Genomic DNA, 20,276 nt, shown 5'->3' with positions numbered 1-20,276 from the left:
GCGAGGATGAGAGTGAGGCTTTTTTTTTTAATCTGTGAGGACATTGAGGGCAATGAGAAAACGGGTGAAGCAGCATGGCTGACACTGTATAGCAGAGCAGTGCAGTATCCATAGGAAGGGATATTTTATATCTTAGTAGACTGTGGGAAACAAAAAAATGGGTCACTTTTTTGTGTATTAAAAGGGACACTGTGTAATATTTGACCACTTGATGTCGCTGTATTGAGTAGTGCAACCAATACTAATGCGACAAATCACAAAGAAGAATAGAAACTACGGAGACTCAAAGGAACCAAATTATCTTTCTTCTCTTTTTTCCCCCCAGGCTATCACAAGGTTTTTGTTTTTTGGGGGTACCCGTAGTAACAATATGGTGGGCAATCATATTAGCTCCCTGTAAATGAGCTTCATGTTATTTTAAAATATATCCAAATTCCTCAACCTAAAGGCATTTTTATAATAGTTCATGTATTACTGTTTAATATTTAAATCAGTATTATTTTCTTTATCCCGATAAGGGGCTTAATAATACATGTTGGGAAAAATAATAAAAAAAAAATCTTTCCAAGTACATGTGTTTGTATTTGCCTTACTTCATTAAACTTTTAAAATTACTTTTTGTTTTTTTACTGTATAGTTTTTCAAACTTGGAGCTGTAAAAACGTGCAATTAAATAACTTGAAGGAAGAACAAGTGAAAATGTTTCTTTTTAAGTAAAATTGTCTTGTTCTGCTGATGATTTGAAACACTAGTTAAACTACATACTTTGTTTTACGATATTTGAATTGACTTTTTCTTGGTTTTACTTTACTTTTCTCTTAATTAGTTTATCACTGGACTTCTTGCATCGTGGAACTGCTCTCATTTCGTAAAAACTCCAGTTAAAAAAAAAATGAGGAGAACATATACTGAATAAAGGACACAATACATAAAAACATATTTAGCTTCCCAAAAAAAGATTTGAGTTGGAAAGATCTGATTACTCTATTTTCTTAGTTTCTGCTCCCACAGGCTAGACGCCAAAGTTGTAGCTATCTATATATAGTGTAAGTCAAGCAAGCATGTGGGGCACAGAAATGGAGTCCACTTCTGGAGCGAGGAGAAAACGAGCACAGTGCTTCATTGATTTTGGTGAGGGAACTGAAGGATCCTCTTTTATTTGATGTTGAAAGTTAAATGCGCAAAAATCTATTTGCGCATTGACTTTGCCTTGGAACTTCTAATACAAAAAATCTGCAGGGCACTGAGGAAGCAAAAGTCGAACACTGAAAAGGCAAGGGTATGCTTTATAAGACTGCAATAAAAGAAGGGTAAAATTAGTATTATTATTAAGAAAATTATCTTCTTTTATCCAACTGCAAGAAAATTGGAGAGCTACAACTAAATTGAGATTTTGTAGTTTCAAATGGGAGTAAAATCATCAGATTTTAGGCAACTTACCCTCATTGGGTTGCAAGTCCAGGTCGGTGTGGTCCGTCCTGACGGTGGCCTTGTGAACGCCGGTGTAGTACATGACAGCAACTTGGCTGTGCAGGACGACATTTCGGTGTTGGGAGCTTTTGTTCTGCAGAGTGACAGTCAACTCTGCATCCCGTCCCATTTGGGGACCTTCCCCCTTCATTGACACCTTAACGGACACATCCTCCACCTCAGGAGGGGAGTACACGTCCGCCTTGGAGCCGTAACGGCAAGCCGTCTCCACGGCGATGCGCTCCGCCTCCGTTCCTTAATGCAAAAACACAGAGGGGAGCATTCTTAAATTGGAACAAAATAACTCTATGCATACACTTATCAGCGAGACGGTTGTTTAGATCAGTGGTTCTCAACAAGCATGACTTCAGGACAAAGGCTTCCCCCCTATGACAAGCAGTGACCCAAATCAAGGAAAAAATTCAATTTCTCAAATTCAGGGAGTTAAAGGATTGTCCAGTTTGAATCAGAGATAGTAGAATCAATTCACTGTTTTTTTTTCTTCCCAAAAACAAAATGACCAGCAAAACCAAACTGCCTTCAAGCACGATTTAACTCGCATATAAGCCGACTTTGCATATTAAAAAACTGCTCTAGAGTAGTTGTATACTAAAAGAAATTTATCAACATTATTAATAATTATATAATTATGTAGATCTATATATATATGTATATATACCAGAGCCATATCCCCCTAGTGGGAGGTGGCTAGAGTGAACAACACATTCCTGACTCTTTCTGGAAGATTGATACACAGGAGGGGATTCCCAGCCCCCTTGCTCAACCCAACTGATGTGTTGGGAGTCATTAGGTGACCAAACCCCCCAATTCCAATCCCTAATCCTGAGCGCCAAGCAGAGAGGCAATGAGTACCAATGTTGTAAGTCTTAGGTATGACTCAGCCCAGGCTTGAACCTGCAACTTCCCAGTCTCGGCGTGGGTGCCCTACCTCCAAGGCCACCGAGCCATATATGGTAAATGATAAATGTTCTGCATTTATATAGCACTTTACAATGCGCTTTACACTTAACCATTCACACACACACTCACACACTAATAGGGAGTCAGCCATGAAAGGCGCCTACCTGCTTATTGGGGGCATTATACTGGTAAAAAGCTAAAAGGATAACATTTTTAGCTGTAGCTTTCAGCAGCGCTTCTATTAGTATTTCGCAATCATTTCCTTCTTCGACTTGATCATAGTTGTCACTGTTTCGCACGCAGGGTTGGGTAGAGTTACTTTAACTTGATTACTTTCAATTACTTTTGGATTACTCCAATACCAAATATGCTAATAAAAGACAAAATAAACTATATATGAATGAAATTATGACTCACAACACGCGGTAAGCTTTCTCTCCTGGCTTTGATCTCGGGCAAAACTAACAAAAAATACGACAGAAACAAAATGAAAATAAATCCAAACAGCTTGCCAACATCATTTTTGCCGTTCCATGTATTCCGTTACTCCCCAAGCCTGCACAAAATTTAGTCATTTTATTCATATTTAGTTTCTTTTGTCTTTTATTAGCATATTTGGTATTGGATTCATCCAAAAATAATTGAAAGTAATCAAGTTTTAAGTAACCCTACCCAACCCTGTTTGCATGTTTCCTTCCCCATATCACTAACTTTTTTGTGACCCATTTTCAAACACAAGTGGGATGGCGCCATTGACTGAACAGGAAAAGAAGATTGAACTGGGCATCATCGCCATCTACTGTTGAGGAGTGTATTTGACCCGTTGTTTTTTTTCCCTCTTCTTAGCATTATATTGCCAATGGAAAGGCCCGCTGAAAATGGGTTCCGCGACACACTTTTGGGTCCCGACCCATCAGTTGAGAAACACTGGTTTAGATAAGTGCCAAGGAAGTGAAGAATGTGCAAGCTCACTTATTACGCATAGAATGACCGTCGATGCAGAGCACTCGCTGAGATCCTTTTATGCAAACACTTGCCTGTGAGATGCAGCCCACTATTACGCATACACTTAGCGGTGGGACTGGGCTCATTTTTATGCAAATAATTACCCCCAAATTCTAGACAATTTTTGCGAAGGTAACCAGATTGCAAAATTTACCACTTTTATGCATACACCTGCCAGCCAGATACCACTGTGGAAACCTAGCTCCTCATTAAGGACACACTCAAAATCTGAACCATTTTACAGCAAGATCCACTACTATTATGCATACATTTGCCAGTGAAATGCATCCCACAGTTACACATGAACTTATGGTGAGACCTCATTCATTTTTATGCCAGGGAAAAAAAACAGCAATTATTGCATTGGCACTCAACATCAAGATACTTGAACGTTATGCAGCAAGAAATGCTTTATGTGATTTTTATTCTTTTTGAATTAGGTCTTAAAAGTCCAATCACACCTTCAGGATGCTTGTAAAGGTGTGTGATGTCGCTCCGTTCGTCTAAGCCGACGGCCTTGGTACTGATGAGGTGGCCCACGACCTTCTTCTCACTGTAGATTTTAGAGAAGGTCCCGTCCGGGCTCCGCTGCCAGTAGATCTTATCGCTGTTCACCTGAGAATGCCGAAGGGTAGATTTACAAAAAAAGAAAAGCTCGGAACAGATGCAAAGTGTCATTTTTGACGGGTTCCATATGGCTACACGGTGTACGTGGGTTTTCTGTCATCGTTCAAGTCGGGTTTGATTAGTCACGTATCGGGCCATGCTCGGAGGCAGGACTGTCTGCTTGCCACTCGTAAACAGCCTCTAATTAAATTACGTTTATATGATGGTAAACACTTCCAAGACAACAAGTAAATGTAGATTGAAGAGTTTAAACTATACCAACAATTTAGTGGGTCTCTTTTGGAGCTAAAATCTCAAGCTCAAGTTCGACCCTGACCTGTCATGATTGCCGATTAAAGGTACCTGTGACTACCCAGTTGGCGCCAACAGGCCTGAGAGCTGATTGGCTAAGAGACTCTTTTTAAACCCCCGGCTTTCAAGGGGACGCCGTCAGATCGTTGCAACCCTATGCTCCCAGCTAGGCAAGCTCATTCCGTCCGACATTTTTCCTGCCCTGTTTTCTTCTGCCTGATACCCGTTGCCGACCTGTTTCTGGACCCGTTTATGCCCTGTTCTGCCATCCCGACATCCGACCTGTTTTGCTCCGCTTCCTGCCTGACACCTGTTGCCGACCTCGTTTATGAACTTGATACTGCCCTTGCTCTCCCGTCCCGACTAACGACCAGTATTCCTGCAAGTCTACGATTAAACTCACTCGACACGGAAGTGCCACTTCCGCGTTCCAGCCACCTGCTACCTGTGGCCGTCGATCATCGGATCATGGACGCAAGCACTGCTCTCTCTCTTTATTAGTAAAAGTGAGTAAACGAACGCTACTGGGTCCTGTCTCCGTTTCTGGTACGTGACATGACCCAAGTTTCAGCCACGGGTCGGACCTAAAATGTCATTACATTTGGGTCTCTTTCGCTAAACTTTGATTATGAGGTGCACCGAAAAATTTACGGGAACAAATTGAAAATGTGTTACCTTATTTGTGCAATTATTGATTAGTCGTTATTTGTTATCACTGACCACAAATGCATAACAATGGTGGCAATGGAGATCAAACGTACAGCAATGGTAAAAGTACCGAATCCTAACAACCAGGCAGCTAGGGACATGGGTGGCTGTTCACAATTGCATATCATAACATTTAACCGGGTTTGAACCTGGAATACGGTGAAGAGAGCACCAGAGATTATCCACCAGACCACTAGGGATACAAACAACACATAAAAAGCCATTAACTTTAATTTCATTATCACTATATTTTAGTCACTGTTCCAGATGCGTTAGAGTCTAAAAAAATATTGTTTCACTCTTCTCAGCTCAATCTAAGAATCTTAGATGACAGACGTTTTGAATCAGTGCAGCCATTTGTTTAATAATAAGGAAGACTAAATTACTTCCCACAATGCTGTTCCCTTCATTCAGTTCTGAATATATATATATGTTAGTGGAGAGGTAAATCTAGGAATATTTATTTATTTTATTATTTATTTATTTTATTTATGTGTGTATATGTGAAAATGTTATCGCACTTGTTTTCATTGAACTATTCTTTATTGCATTAGTATTAACTTAGCCAGTTTTTCTAAGCACTGTTTTGTAATTATTAATTTTTGGGCATAGTCATCCTGATAGTAAATGGTCTGCATTTATATAGCACTTTACAATGAAGACTTCCCAAAGTGCTTTACAATGTGCTTCACTTACACACTCAAACACCAATAGCGGCCGTGCAGCCATGCAAGGCGCTTATTGGCTTATTAGGGATTCAGTGTCTTGCCCAAGGACACTTCGACATATAGGAGCCGGGAATCGAACCTGCGACCTCTTGATCTTGAGACGAGCGCTCTACCTCCTGAGCTAATGCCGCCCTCTTTTGTCTCTTTGTATTTCATGTCTTATTTTGTTGAATCCAACGTTTAACAACATTGATATCAATGACAATTCTTTTTGTAATTCTAAGGGACCACAACCAGTAAAAAAACAGTAAACGTGAAATGTCAGAAAAATGAAAATCCTCAGCCCCAATCGGCCTCGACTGACCTCAGCGAATACAAACTGGGCGTCATGCTTGAGGAAGACCTGCCCGTTGCGGATTGCGGTGAGTGAAGCGGGGCCACAGCGGAAGGTGCCTTGGCTGGTCTCCTGGGGCGTTGCGTCCAGGGCTTGCCAGCCTCCCATTCCCGGCGGCAAGTCCTGACGCGCCATCCAGCAGTCGTTCCACACGTGGAAGTTCCTGCAGGCAAAGCACGATTCATTCACTGCCTCTTTGAATGACCATGTCATTACAACGTTCTCGTTTATTCATCAATGACAACGTAGTAAAGTCAAAGCTTCACTGAGAACCCCAAATTCAAAGGCCAACACGAACTGAAAATTAAATCTGATAATTTTACTCCCATTTGAAACTACAAACAAAGCTTAACCCCTTAAATAGAAGCCCTACTTCAAAGACCTCACTCACATTTGACATTGAATACCGTACCTGACATGGAAACCCAAATCAAGACTTTAATCAATGCTGTCTAAAACCTACATTATAAACCCTGGCCCTGTTTTAAAACATTTGATACATTAAAATACCCCCCAAAAAACTCCAGTTTATTTTTTTTTATTTCACACTACTTTTAATCAAAATTTGCAAAGCTAACCCTCTCTAAAAACCTCACATTGGTGTAAAACCCTAACTTGGTTCTGGAACTACAATTTAAAGCTTGAATTTATGTAATCCAATATCCTACTTTATAGCCCTGGCCCTAGTTTGTTTGGAAACGAAAACCTGGAAGAGAACCTTAAATTTTAATGCAAACTGAGACTCGAAACCTTAACTTTATACGCTCATCTGCTGTGGAAACCTTATCAGAAACCCTTGATGGCTAAATTTTCTTGAAAATGGACTTTTAAGTCCCAACGCTTTCATTTACATTTTAGTCTGATGGTAGTGTTTTTTTGGAACACAAAACTACGCAATTCTTCTTACTCTAAATGTCATGATTACTGATGTGATTCAGCTGTGCCCGCTCATTTGGCGCCAACTGCCGTGGGTTCTGATTGGTTCCCTGTCAGTATTTGAACCCAGTCCTGTCTGTCACCTTTTGTCAGACCGTCTGTGAACCGAATACTAGGCAAGCCTTTTTCAACCCTGACTCCCACCTGTCCCACTTTTTCTCTTTCCTCCAATAAAACTTGTGAGAAACGTAACACAAGTGGGTCCTGTTTCCGTTCTGGTCCAGACACTAAACCCTAACTAATAAGAAAAACCTAAACTTTATACACTGAGTCTCTTTACCTTAATTTCAAACCCCAACATTTAAATCTACTTTAACAATTTCCCTGCGTAACTAGGGTTAAAAACTCTTTATTTAAAACAAACCAAAACAAACCTGAAAATGTATCTCAACCTCTTAGTAAGAAAAACTTTGCTTTACTTTTAACTATACATTGTAGGCGTAACCCTTTCTTGAAATTCAAATTGTATGCTAAACTGTATTTGGAACCCCAAAATAGACTATGAACCTTATTTTGGAACCCTAACCAAGAGCAGAAACCTAAGCTTTACATCCTCATCTGTATGGAAACATAAATAAACCCTAACATTTAAAATTAATTTTAAGATATAATTTTGCAGCTAATACAGGTTTAAAACCTTAATTTAAAACCTGAGCATCCCTTAAATTGAACCCACTTGCTGGAAACCCTACTTTGTAAGCCTAACCTTAACTGAAATGCTATTGGAGGCTAGCCCTCGCTTGGAACCCAAAAGTAGCTCATAAAGGACATTGAAACCCCGACCGAGACTTTAAACCCAAACAGCAAGAAATTTTATTTTGAAATGCTAACATTTTCCAAAGTATACTAATTGAGCAACTCAAACCCAGGTTTAACACAGCCTCAACTTTAGTCCTGGAAGTTTAACTTCAAACCCTAATTAAAAAAACTTACATTTGCTTGAAACTGCACTTTGATGGTTTAACACTTGAAGGAAATGTTAATTGAATTCTAACCCTTATTTGGAATCCAAAAGTAGCCCATGAACCTTACTTTCAAACCCTAACCAAGGTTTGAAACTTAAACATTATAATGTCATCTGGCTGGAAACAAGAATCAAAACCCAGCATTGCAATCTGCAATTTTGTAGTTAGCCCTTGCTTGGACCAATAATTTAATTTTGAAAAACCAACCTAGACTTAAAACCTTAATTTTCTGGGCAGCTATTTTTCCTTTGAAACAGTAAAATCTAATATTGACTCTCTTAAGTGCATCACAGAGTCTAACCTAGGTTTGAAAACCTAATTTATAGCCTCAAAGCTTGACTTCAAACCCTAATTTGAAAACCTAATTCCTTGTAACCCTACCTGTAATTTGTAAACCCTTCTTAAAAATCCAAAGCAGGCCGTGTAACTTACTTTGAAACCCTAAGACTGGAAGTCTGGAAACCTCACATGCCGTTATTAGGATTTCACAGGGCTTATTCGGTCTAATTTGAAAACATTGCAGAGTCGAGAGGTAAATCTAGGAATATTTGAGTTACTGTAGTTGGAAATAATGCAAATTTCCAATATGTTGCAGTGGAGGTGTTCTAACCTTATAGAAGAAATGAGCAGAAATGACTTGGGGCATGAGTCAATACCATAATAGGAAACTAAATTTAACAATCAATATTTGTATGCTTTATTCATGACTTTTAGATCTCGAAAAGGGAGAGAGAAATAAGAAATGACAGAGAACGAGAGAGCGAGAATGAGACCAAACAAAAAAGACAGGAATAAGGAAAAAAGAGAGAAAGAAAGAGAAGAAAAAGAGAGACAGAGAGAGAGAACTAGAGAGTGTTAGAACCAGAACAGGAGGAGGACCCAGATGCGTAACGTTTCTCACACAAACTTTATTTTACGGGAATGGGGCAGCAATGCACGTTAACACAAACGCCAGTGATTCAGCGATTGCTGGGCGGAAGAAGTAAGGCAGAAGTCTGGCGTGGAACAACAGGAAGCCAGAGGCCGATGAGATCGATACCAGTTACACAAGCAGATACCGGACAGAACGGGACAGACAGGATTGATATCAGATACAGGAGACTGGGGACAGATATCAAACAAGACGAGATAGACGGGGACGATACCCTATACTGGAGATTGTAGCAAGGTATCAGACAGGGCGAGACAGACGGGATCGATACCAGACACTGGAGACTGGAGTCCGATATCAAACAGGACGAGATAGACGGGAACAATACCAAACACTGGAGACTGGAGTCAGATATCAAACAGGGCGAGATAGACGAGATCGATACCGGACAGGATACACAGGCAGATACCGGACAGAACGGGACAAAAAGGATTGATATCAGATACAGGAAACTGGGGACAGATATCAGACAGAACGAGACAGACGGGATCGATACCAGACACTGGAGACTGGAGTTCGATGTCAAACAAGACAAGATAGACGGGGACGATACCCTATACTGGAGATTGTAGCAAGGTATCAGACAGGGCGAGACAGACGGGATCGATACCAGACTCTGGAGACTGGAGTCCGATATCAAACAGGACGAGATAGACAGGACCAATACCAAACACTGGAGACTGGAGTCAGATATCAAACATGGTGAGATAGACGGGATCGATACCGGAGTCAAAACACACGTCTTGTACGTGCAGAGGTTCGTTGACGGACTGACGAAGGGTGAGTGAGAGCAAAATAGGATGGAAGTCAATGAGCCGCAGCTGGCGCCAAACGGGGGGGCAATTGTGGTCAATGAGCAACCGTGACAGAGAGAGAGAAAGAAATACAGTTCCAATTGTTTTGAGAGTAGAGCTTGGCTTTGACATCATCAAGTGGACATATTTAAAACTGCGGCTCATTTCTTTCTTAAGCTTCTCACCAATTTGTCTCGCGGGCCGAATTAAAATCCTTGGCTGGGCAGATCCGGCCTGCATGCTGCATGTTTGACATGTTTGCTTTAATAAAACTATTAAACAATTTTTTAACCATGCGTGCACGAAACTCACTCTTCCCCACACTGGGCACAGACTCTGATCCATTTATTGTGGTCACGACCGTGCCACAGAACTCAATTGAACTATTCCACCATGATGACTGCAGAACGTCATCATCCAGCAGTAGCCACGCTCACATGGAGCCAGTATCTCCCTTTTATTCTTTTTCTTTTTTTTTTCTTGCTCCCCTCCTAATATATATTCATTCATATATACTTTTTCTTCTGGGTGCTGCACCAATTATTCATTTCCATTCGGTTGGACCGGCGTGTCACGACAGGTAAAAGAAGCGTAACATTGGACCGAGCGTGACGCGGTGGGGCAGGCGGTTAGGGCACCCACCAGACGGAATCGGAATTGAGATGAGCCAAAGGTTGCATGTCCTCGTCCAGGTAAATGTCCGTGGTCAGGGAAACGTCGGTGTCGTGGGCCGAGCTGTAGTTGGTCACCGTTCGGCTGGGGATACCCAAACACCGCAGCACTGAGAACAAACATTTATGTCGGTTGAAAAAAAAAAGCAATTATATTCTGAATAAAATAAAATATTGTTTCCAATGTTCCCTCTCAGCTGCGTGTGTGCGCAATTGCGCACTACCCAGAGCTTTTCTGCGCACAAGAAAATCTTGCCAGCTCACAAAAATCAGGGCTCGGAATTGCTGATTAAGAATAGAATAGAATAGAATAGAATAGAGTAGAATAGAAGAAGAAGAAGAGAATTAAGTCAAAGTTACGGTGCAAGTAGGTAAAAATACACAGGTTGCCCTGACGCTGTGTTCTAAATGCAGTATTTTGAAGTCAATGTCGAAGTAGAACGAAGTTGAGTAAAGTCAGTTGAGTTTTTCGGGAACCGGCTTCTTCGGCTCGGCTCACTAAAAAGGACTGACTCTTTCGGGTCCCAAATGGCTCTTCAGGTTGTTTTTGCTTCTAAAATCCCTACATAACCAAATAATATGTAAAAAATATGCACAAAATGACAAAGGAAGGGGGGAAAATAGAGCAAAAAATAAAAGAAATACCAAAATGAAAGAGTAGTGAAAAGCTGTGAAGAAACAAAAGGAGATATAAAGGAAATAAAGGAAAAAGGGTAATAGAGAACAAAAAAGCAAGAAAAAAGTAACAGTTAGGAAAAAATAAACAAAATGAGGTTTTTTTTTTAAAAGGATTTTTTTTTAAAAAGGAGAAAAAAACAGGTAAAAATAAAATAAAGTTTGTGTTGCATTTAAATAATTTCCAATTCTAACAAGTCAATCTTGTTGCCAACATTGTACTTCGACTACAAAATGTGATCAAATACAGTTCTGTATCGTGCAACCGACTAAATGAGCCCGCCAAAATGTTAGTATTATGCAACAAAAGATACCAGGAAAAAAAAGAAATGGAAATCTTGTGAAAGAATTGTCAAAACAAATGACGTTTGTAGGCCGTACAACCTTTGCAATCGTACATTAGTCAATTCATTCAAAAGTGAAAAATAATTTTGCATTGCCGGAAACTTAGCAAAATTAACTAACTTGATGTCAGGTTTTGGACCAATTCCACTTTCCAAAAACATCCATATCAGGTGGATTTCCGGGTCCCAATTTTTCGTAGTTGTGGACGAGTAAATGAATGGTGTCTGTTTGCCCTGGGATTGGCTGGGGGCCAACCAAGCCAGGTATAATTGACCCGATTAGGTTTTCCACATGAAAAGCATTGATAAAAACATCCACTTTTCCCTTATAAAATTTAATACACAAAATGTGATCTAAAAATAAAAAACCTACTGTAAAAATAAACCAGTCACTAAGTAATAAATAAATCCATAAGTTGCGCGGGCTGTACTTGTATTAAAGGGAAAGTGTGTATCATTTGACCACGAGATGTATTGTCTTCTCTTCATATCATGCATTATTTCTAATGTATTAATATCTCATCTCATCTCATCTCATGAGCTGCACCGCTTATCCTCAGTAGGGTCGCGGGGGTGCTGGAGCCCATTCCAACCCTGAACTGGTTGCCAGCCAATCGCAGGGCACACAGGGACAGACAACTCGCTCGCTCATTCACACCGAGGGACAATTTGGACCGGTCAATTCACCTGAAATGCATGTTTTTGGAATGTGGGAGGAAACCCACGCAAGCACGGGGAGAAAATACAAACTCCGCACAGGTAGTCCGGTAGCTGGATTTGAACCCACTCAGGAGGTTCCCAGGACCTTAGAACTGTGCCGCACACGCGCTAACCACTGCGCCCTAGTGGCTTTCTGTTTACAAAAATTAAACATAATTGAAGCCAATTTTAAATAAAAACATGCTGTGTTAAAAAAGACAATATGTTCCAAAATCAAATATAAGAATTAAAATACATTTGTAAATTAGAACAACAAAACACAACACAGTGCAGCATTATAAAAAGTTCATCAAAAAGCTTAAAAATGCTAAGAGAAAATCAACTCTCATGTAAATTAAGCAAGTTTGAAAAAAAAAAATGAGTCCATGGATTGAGGCCAATGCCAATTCTAATACCTAACTGGTTTATTCAACATTTACTTAACAGTGAAGCAGAGGCAGACGATATTATAATATAAAATGGAGAAGGACATAAAATTGTGAGCTTAGAGATTCCAAGACCGTTCGATAGTCTCTGGGGACAATTCTATTCTGTTCCGGGAGTCACTGACCTGAATTAATCGCATATTTACTCAAGCAAAACCTCTGCATCATTAAAAAAAAGAAATCTCTTTGGAGGCCAATTTTGCTTCAGCTGCTAGCATGCTAATTAATTAGCAGAAAACTGCTAACTAGTAAAACAACCATTGTGAAAGTAGCTGCTAGCCACTAATGCTATGGTGTTTGCCTTAGCACGGAATGCTGTTTAAATGCGATGTAGATTAAATTCCATTCATAAATTGGATAATAAAATGTATTTTTTTAACCAAAACATTCTCTCTCCCCTCTCATTTTCCTTTGCCTTATTTGTTCACTTCCTCCCTTTCTCTGATTTCCACTCTCACTGGTTGTCACTTGCTCTGATTGATCTGTAATCACCTCTCCTGGTCACTATTTAAGCATGCCTGTTTTGTGGTTCTGTGCTAGTCCGCTACATTTTTCGTTGCAAGCCTTCCAAGCCTTTATGTCACAGCTTTGTTTGTTGCCAATGTACCAAAGCCTCCTTTCCAGACCATGATTACACCCGCCGAAGTTTTCGCGCTTTACCTTCTCTGACCTGAGTGTACCGTATCACCAACCTTTTGCTTCCCTCTCGGACTACGATTATTGCCCCTTCCCTGACTTCCTGTACACTGAACCCTGTCCAAAGAAAAACATCCATTGCTGCACTCATCTGATTAAACCTAATCTGCCATCTTAAATGAACACCAAAGGGTAAAAAGTAATAAACAAATCAAACTGGCCATCATTTGCTTTGCCCCTGCTGTACTCTGCTCAATAAATACATTAATTATGTAAATACCCGTCACTTCATCTACTTTCTTATAACCCGACAGGGTTGGGTAGGGTTACTTTAACTTGATTACTTTCAATTACTTTTGGATTACTCCGATACCAAATATGCTAATAAAAGACAAAATAAACTAAATATGAATACAATTATGACTCAGAACACGTGGTAAGCTTTCTCTCCTGGCTTTGATCTCTTTGATCTCCGGCAAAACTAACATAAAATGCGACAGAAACAAAATGAAAATAAATCCAAACAGCTTCCCAACATCATTTTTGCCGTTCCATGTATTCCGTTACTCCCCAAGCCTGCACAAAATTTAGTCATTTTATTCATATTTAGTTTCTTTTGTCTTTTTTAGCATATTTGGTATTGGAGTAATCCAAAAGTAATTGAAAGTAATCAAGTTAAAGTAACCCTACCCAACCCTGTAACTCAACATTACCAAATTGGTTAACTGTTGTTTTATGGTGACAAAACAAAATGCTGATCCCAACAACGAGCCACTCTAGCAGAAACCGGAACCGAAATGTTCATTGTCAAGTAATGGTTCTCATTTATCCCGGAGGGCCACGCTTAATCTTGTACACAATGTTCTCAATGACAATGAATACAATTCTAATTTGAACCCTATTTCCATTTCCTCGCTCTTTGCCTCTTCTCCGGTTAAAGATAGATAGATAGATAGATAGATAGATAGATAGATACTTTGTTCATCCCCGAAGGGAAATTCACATTTCCAGCAGCATCCCTGAGCTGAGAACAATCGAGAACAATCGAAAATAACACGGGAGCTGCTGGAGTGGCTGCCATTCGTGACGGCAAGAGCGTGCACTCGTGGCCAATAACAATAAACTCTAAGGATGCAACGAAAAGTGAGTTTCACTATCGAATTACAAATTAAATATACCGTAAATTCCGGACTAAAAGCCGCTACTTTTTTCCCAAACGCTCAACCCTGCGGCTTATTCAGTGATGCGGCCAATCTACGTAATTCTTCTAACGGCCGCCAGCGGCGCTCGAGTACAAAAGGTACGATTTAGACCGGTGGAATATATGCGCCGAGGAAGACTGCAACTTCTTGGCTTGTGCATAAATTAAATTGGCGTAAACATACCCTCATCATGCAAAATGCAAAAAAGCAACAGCGGATATATATTTTTCCCACCCTTACCTTTGGAAATATACACTTTTTTCCTTGAATTACTTTCAACGGGACCCAGACTCTGCAGGTCTGCATCAAACCTTAAGTACCAGTATCATTTTCCGTTCATTTTGCCGGCTGTGATTTTTGAACTGTGTACTTTAATAAAGGACATTCAGTTTCAATCGCGGGACTTAAAGTCGGGTTTGGGATAATTTTGTGTTTGTGTTACATTTTTTTTAATGTGGGCGCATGCCGCTTATATACTGGTGTACAAAATCGGTTTTCCTCTTACAATGTGGTGGGTGCGGCTTATAATCAGGTGCGCTCTATAATCCGGAATTTACAGTAAGCATGTCTATAAATATTGACTATAAGGTACGTGTCGGCTTGGCAAGCAACCTGTGGTGACGATCCCAGCAAAAATCCAGCACTGGCCGTATTTGACGGGAGTTCCGTTGTTTTTGTGATATTCCGTCAGTATTTCCATACTTCCGCTCCAGACGGTTGGAGAAGTTCCCTGATCGTAGTTTCCTGACCAGTTTCCCTCAACAACACCTTGATCGTCTCGGGAGTTTATCTAAAGAAGATGACAAAAGTATTTTTAGGGATGTGTGGTGAAGTTGGTGTCAGTTGAGGCGCAGTCTGATTTACAAATAGATTAACCTCCATCTCAATCATCCTTTGATTGGGAGAGCAAGAAAGCAATATATAAACTAGCATAAACTGCAGGTAATCAGGTATAACTAAAAATTAGGTAATCCTCCATAATGAAAAAAAAAAAGTCCACGCAACGATGAAAATTCCGGATGACTTGGCTTGTCACACAATGTCGGACAGACCCAAAAGCAGGACACAAGGAGACGAAAAATGGGCATGCGGTCAAACCCCAACAGGGGACGTTTATTTGATAAAAAAATGAGAATCACTACTGAGAAGAGGGAATAGAACTGGGACTGCCGAAGGGAAATCTTGGGAAAAAAACTAAAAGAGATGGTCTTGGGCCGGTGAAAGTCTTGAAAATAATATTTGAGTGGGAGGTGGTCTCAGCCTTATAGAATGTTTGAGGAATATCTTAAAGAAAATACATGGCCAAGGAAGTCTTGGGAAGAAGAGCTTGCCAAAGAACAAGGACGATCAGCAACTTAGAGTGGGAGACCGGAGTATTTGTAGAACGGAGTCAATTTTGATTGGGAGCACCTGGACAGGAGAGGAAAGAGGAAGACTGGAAAATGGGGTAATGCTGCCACCTCTTGGAGGAGGGGGGGACTGCAGGTGCCAAACAATGACAGCTTTCTGAAGGATTTTATATATTTGACTATAAGGGATTTTGTACGATCAAATACAAATTACATTAAAATGCAAAAGATTCACTCCCTGAGCTGTGGGGCGAGGTCAATGCAACCTTGTGAAGAATGATGTTTACAGAAAACAGCAGGAACTGGGACGAAGGGCTGATATGATAATCAGCGCTTCCCGGCGCAAAAGGGGCCTTCGTGATGCAGGAGTCCAGACATTAGGGTGACGAGGTGGAGCCCAGATGGGGATTCTCTGGCCCGCCCATGGGAGGAGCTGACACGCCAGTTTGGGAGAGAGACGTGGGTCGAGAGAAGAACTTCAGAAGATAGAATGAGAGAGAGGCTGGACGAAGACTAAATCGAATAATTCGGCTAATTCGGCTAATTCGATGGAATTCACTTAGGTGAATGAAGGTTATGTTTGGTTAATGGAGTCAGATAACTAATTCGAACAATTTGGTAAACGGTACATTTTAATATATTAAATTCCTAACATTGCTAATGGATCACTATTCTATTGTTTGGGGCTGAGGTCTGCAACTAATTACAATCCTTGGTCTCACTATTGCTCTGCCGTGAAGCAGGAAAATTGCGTGCCTCACACTGCATCAGTAGACACTCCACGCAGTAATGCTTTACATGAATAAAATCTAAAAAAAAAAAAGTTAAATGAGACTGAACATAATCACTGAAAAAATATAGCAATAAAGTTGTTCTCATTAGGGGCGGCAGTGGCTCAGGAGGTAGAGCGCTCGTCTTGGGATCAAGAGATCACAGTTCGAATCCCGGCTCCTCCATGTTACATGTCGAAGTGTCCTTGGGTAAGCCACTGAATCCCTAATGCCCCTAATAAGCAGGTTAGCGCCTTACATGGCTGCACGGCCGCTATTGGGAAATGTGAAGCACACTGTAAAGAGCTTTGGGAAGTCTTGACTTGAAAGCGCTATATAAATGCAGATCATTTCATTTCATCAAAGACACTTTAATAGGAATTATTTGAGTGGTGCATGTCACTGAGTACTTTAGCAGCACAATTTATCTCCTCATCTTTCTTTAGCCGGAACCAAACCTTACCATGCCAGACACGATTCGCACCACGTTGACGGGGTCACCCCACCCGGATGGCGGAGTTGCGCTTTTTTCCAAGACGAAAAGACATGCATCCAAGATCCCCTCATCGAACTAAATAAAAAAGAACACAAAATATGTCAACGTCCTCCTCCAATGATGAATGACGAGCTGTTCACCTGCCCGTAGTCCCAAGTCCGGACAGCGATTTGGTCCTGCGTGCCGTAATAGATGCAGCCCACGTCATTGAGGACGTACTCTTGGCGCTCATCCTCTGCGTCCATGAACACTGCGTCCTCTGACAAACACAAGCCACAAGCCACCATAACTCATAATTTCCTGCCCTGCGCTTTATTTTGAGTTATGTGCTTGCACTCACGGCCTAATATACGGCACTCTAAAACTGCCAGAACTTCACGTCAAAATCTAAGTAAAAGATGAAAAAAAAGTACCGTATTTTCCGCACTATAAGGCGCACTTAAAAGCCTTTATTTTTTTCAAAAGCTGACCATGCGCCTTATAATACAGTGCGCCTTATTTATGGATCAATATTAAGTCGCAAAATCTTGCAACTAATGCATTTACAGGCTGGCATAGGTTAGAGGGGCAAAACAAAGCCTGCAATTGGCCGAAAAAGATGAATGTAAATAGCAGGTTGGGTTGACGGTAAAGAGAAAACAGTATTTTACTATTCTGTACTGTATTTGTAAATATTTTACTCTCCTGGATTTACTACACTCACGGATATAAGAGGACCATGGTTGCACATTATTATTGAACACAAGAACTTTGGTGAGCTATATATTTTCCCTGTATCTTGTTTCAGACTGAACTCGATGTTTCTGTGATAAGCGGTGCAGATAATGGATGGAATGGAGTGTCTACTTTTAAATTAAACTCAATTCCAAGTGTTTATTGTCATATGCACAATAAAGTTGCGACCGAAAAAGAAAATAGAAACTAAGGAATGGTTGTCATTTCTTGAATCCCAAGACTTTAACCTTCCAAATGATATTTGGAACGATGCATTTGAGTAACATCGTACGGACACCGCATCCGCACGTGTCTACGACACGTATTTGCTTCTTTGCAAGCTTTCGGAATGTTAAGGGAGTAATAAGTTGGACTGAACTATCTGACTGTTTTGTCGACGTTCCCATTGTAGCGCCTTATAATCCGGTGCGCCTTATGTATATCAAATATAGGACCAAAAACTATTTTTTCGGGGTGCGCCCTATAACCCGGTGCGCCTTATAGTGCGGAAAATACGGTACTTGGTTCATTCGAAAGAAATATTTTGGTTATTTTACATATTACAGGATTCATTCCATCTTTTTCATGGCTAAATTCAAGCAATCTTGAAGGACTTTCAAAGCAAAATCTCCAATTTCTCCAGTGCCATTTACAGAAGAAATCCAGAGTAAATACATTTTTGGCCTTGTTGTTTGAGGTCACTGAGTGCTGCCTGTGGAAAAAAGAACCAGAAAATGGATAAATCCCAAGCCAAATATTAACTAGCAGCTTTTGTCTACTGAATAGGGCGTAGAAAAGGTAAATAAAACAGAGTTTCTATGCCCCATTTCATTTTTGTTTATTACTGAGAATCATGGCAACATTTTCACGCATTTACAAGCACCTCAAACAAAATTCTATTACTTTTCAAGGCTTGAAAAAAACACATATTGTCAAAGATTTCAAGCACCCGTACAAAACTGAACATTATTTTTTTATAGGCTCACTATGTAATATTTGACCACCTGTATTGTGTTGTGCAACCAAAAGCAAGTGCCAAAGAACTTACAAAAATTATTCACACGAAAAGAAGGAAGCGAAAACTCGAGGGGATGTAGTAACTTTAAAATCCAACCAGTGAGAACTACCAGGAAAAGTGTGCTTGTGTCTGTATGTGGAGTTATACTTTGAAACAAATTACAGGATGAGCTCAAAAAGGTCCAAGCATTCACCTGTTCGAATCCAGATACAAAAAAACAATATTGGCAAAGTACAGAGAGGAAGAAAATGGTGTGTGAATGAAATAGCAAAAGGTAGAAGTAAGCAAATCAACATTGTTATTAATATTATTATATTAATATAATGATAATAATAATTATAATTGTCATAACTGTCATTAATTGTTATTATTGTCATTATTGGTGACTGAATGATACTGTATTAGGTGAATACTAGCATTATAGAGTTTATAGAGCGGTAAAACTAAAAACCCTCCAGGGGTCTAATGTTATGTAAGTATGCAAATACAGATTTGTTGACCAAGGAGTATTCAAAAACATGGACATTTATACGATGGTGCATGTATTTTTACCTGTTATTCAAAACAATATTTTATTTTATCAATTAATGGAGTTTTTTTAGCACTAGAAAACGCTAAATGATACAAAATGTCCTCTTAAAGTGTTGGTAAATCCCTGGTTATTAATTATTTTAAAAAATCCATCCATCCATCCATCCATTAGCTGCGCCGCTTATCCTCAGTAGGGTCGAGGGGGTGCTGGAGCCCATACCAGCTATCTCCAGGCAGGGGACTCCCTGAACTGGTTGCCAGCCAGTTGCAGGGCAGACAGAGACAGAAAACTCACTCACTCATTCACACCTAGTCCAAATTAACCTGAACTGCATGTTTTTGGAATGTGGGAGGAAACCAGAGTGTCCGGAGGAAACCCAGGCAAGCACGGAGAGAACATGCAAACCCCACACAGGAAGGTTTGATTCCATGACCTCAGAACTGTGCCACGGACACGCTAACCACTCAGCCGCCGTGTTGCCACATGTAAAAGGAAATACTCAAAACTTATCGCAATATCAGACAAATTTGGTCATTTGAAATAATGCTGTTCACTTAAAAACTGGTTAAAAATAAAAATAAAAATGAAAATTTTAGTCTATGTAGATATTTTCTTATTTTTGAATAAACAAAGGAAATACTGTACTAAATTAAGAAAACAATGTCACTACATTTTCATTATTTTCCTTTATTATTTTAACAGTTGTTTTTATTACAATAAGAAAAAGACTGATGTATATTAACTGAGGAATAACAATAATAGTAATGATAAATATAAATGAACAATCATGAAAATGCTTTTTGCCAATTGAGTGGATTTTGTGTGTGTGTGTGTGTGGGGGGGGGGGGGGGGGGTCGTTCTTGGCAGGGTTGGGTAGGGTTACTTTAACTTGATTACTTTCAATTATTTTTGGATTACTCCAATACCAAATATGCTAATAAAAGATAAAAGAAACTAAATATGAATACGATTGTGACTCACAACACGTGGTAAGCTTTCTCTCCTGGCTTTGAT

General features: G+C 40.0%; 1 protein-coding gene across 3 annotated transcripts in view; it reads right to left on the bottom strand.

The window, feature by feature from the left end:
- Positions 1-20,276, bottom strand: part of LOC148355614 (protein-glutamine gamma-glutamyltransferase K-like) — a 79,246-nt gene that overhangs the window by 5,029 nt on the left and 53,941 nt on the right. For all 3 annotated transcript variants that reach the window (XM_088349279.1, XM_088349280.1, XM_088349281.1), the window contains 7 exons: positions 17,139-17,257; positions 16,966-17,073; positions 14,996-15,173; positions 10,353-10,491; positions 6,055-6,247; positions 3,858-4,011; positions 1,441-1,725 (listed from right to left, as the gene is read on the bottom strand). In XM_088349279.1, coding sequence (XP_088205405.1) covers positions 1,441-1,725; positions 3,858-4,011; positions 6,055-6,247; positions 10,353-10,491; positions 14,996-15,173; positions 16,966-17,073; positions 17,139-17,257 — 1,176 coding nt within the window. The remainder of the gene's footprint in view (positions 1-1,440; positions 1,726-3,857; positions 4,012-6,054; positions 6,248-10,352; positions 10,492-14,995; positions 15,174-16,965; positions 17,074-17,138; positions 17,258-20,276) is intronic.

Source organism: Urocampus carinirostris, chromosome 12 (assembly GCF_059441175.1).
Source record: "Urocampus carinirostris isolate Australia breed hairy pipefish chromosome 12, RoL_Ucar_1.0, whole genome shotgun sequence".
Taxonomy (NCBI): Eukaryota; Metazoa; Chordata; class Actinopteri; order Syngnathiformes; family Syngnathidae; genus Urocampus; species Urocampus carinirostris.
This window is presented reverse-complemented; position numbering and strand designations above follow the sequence as displayed.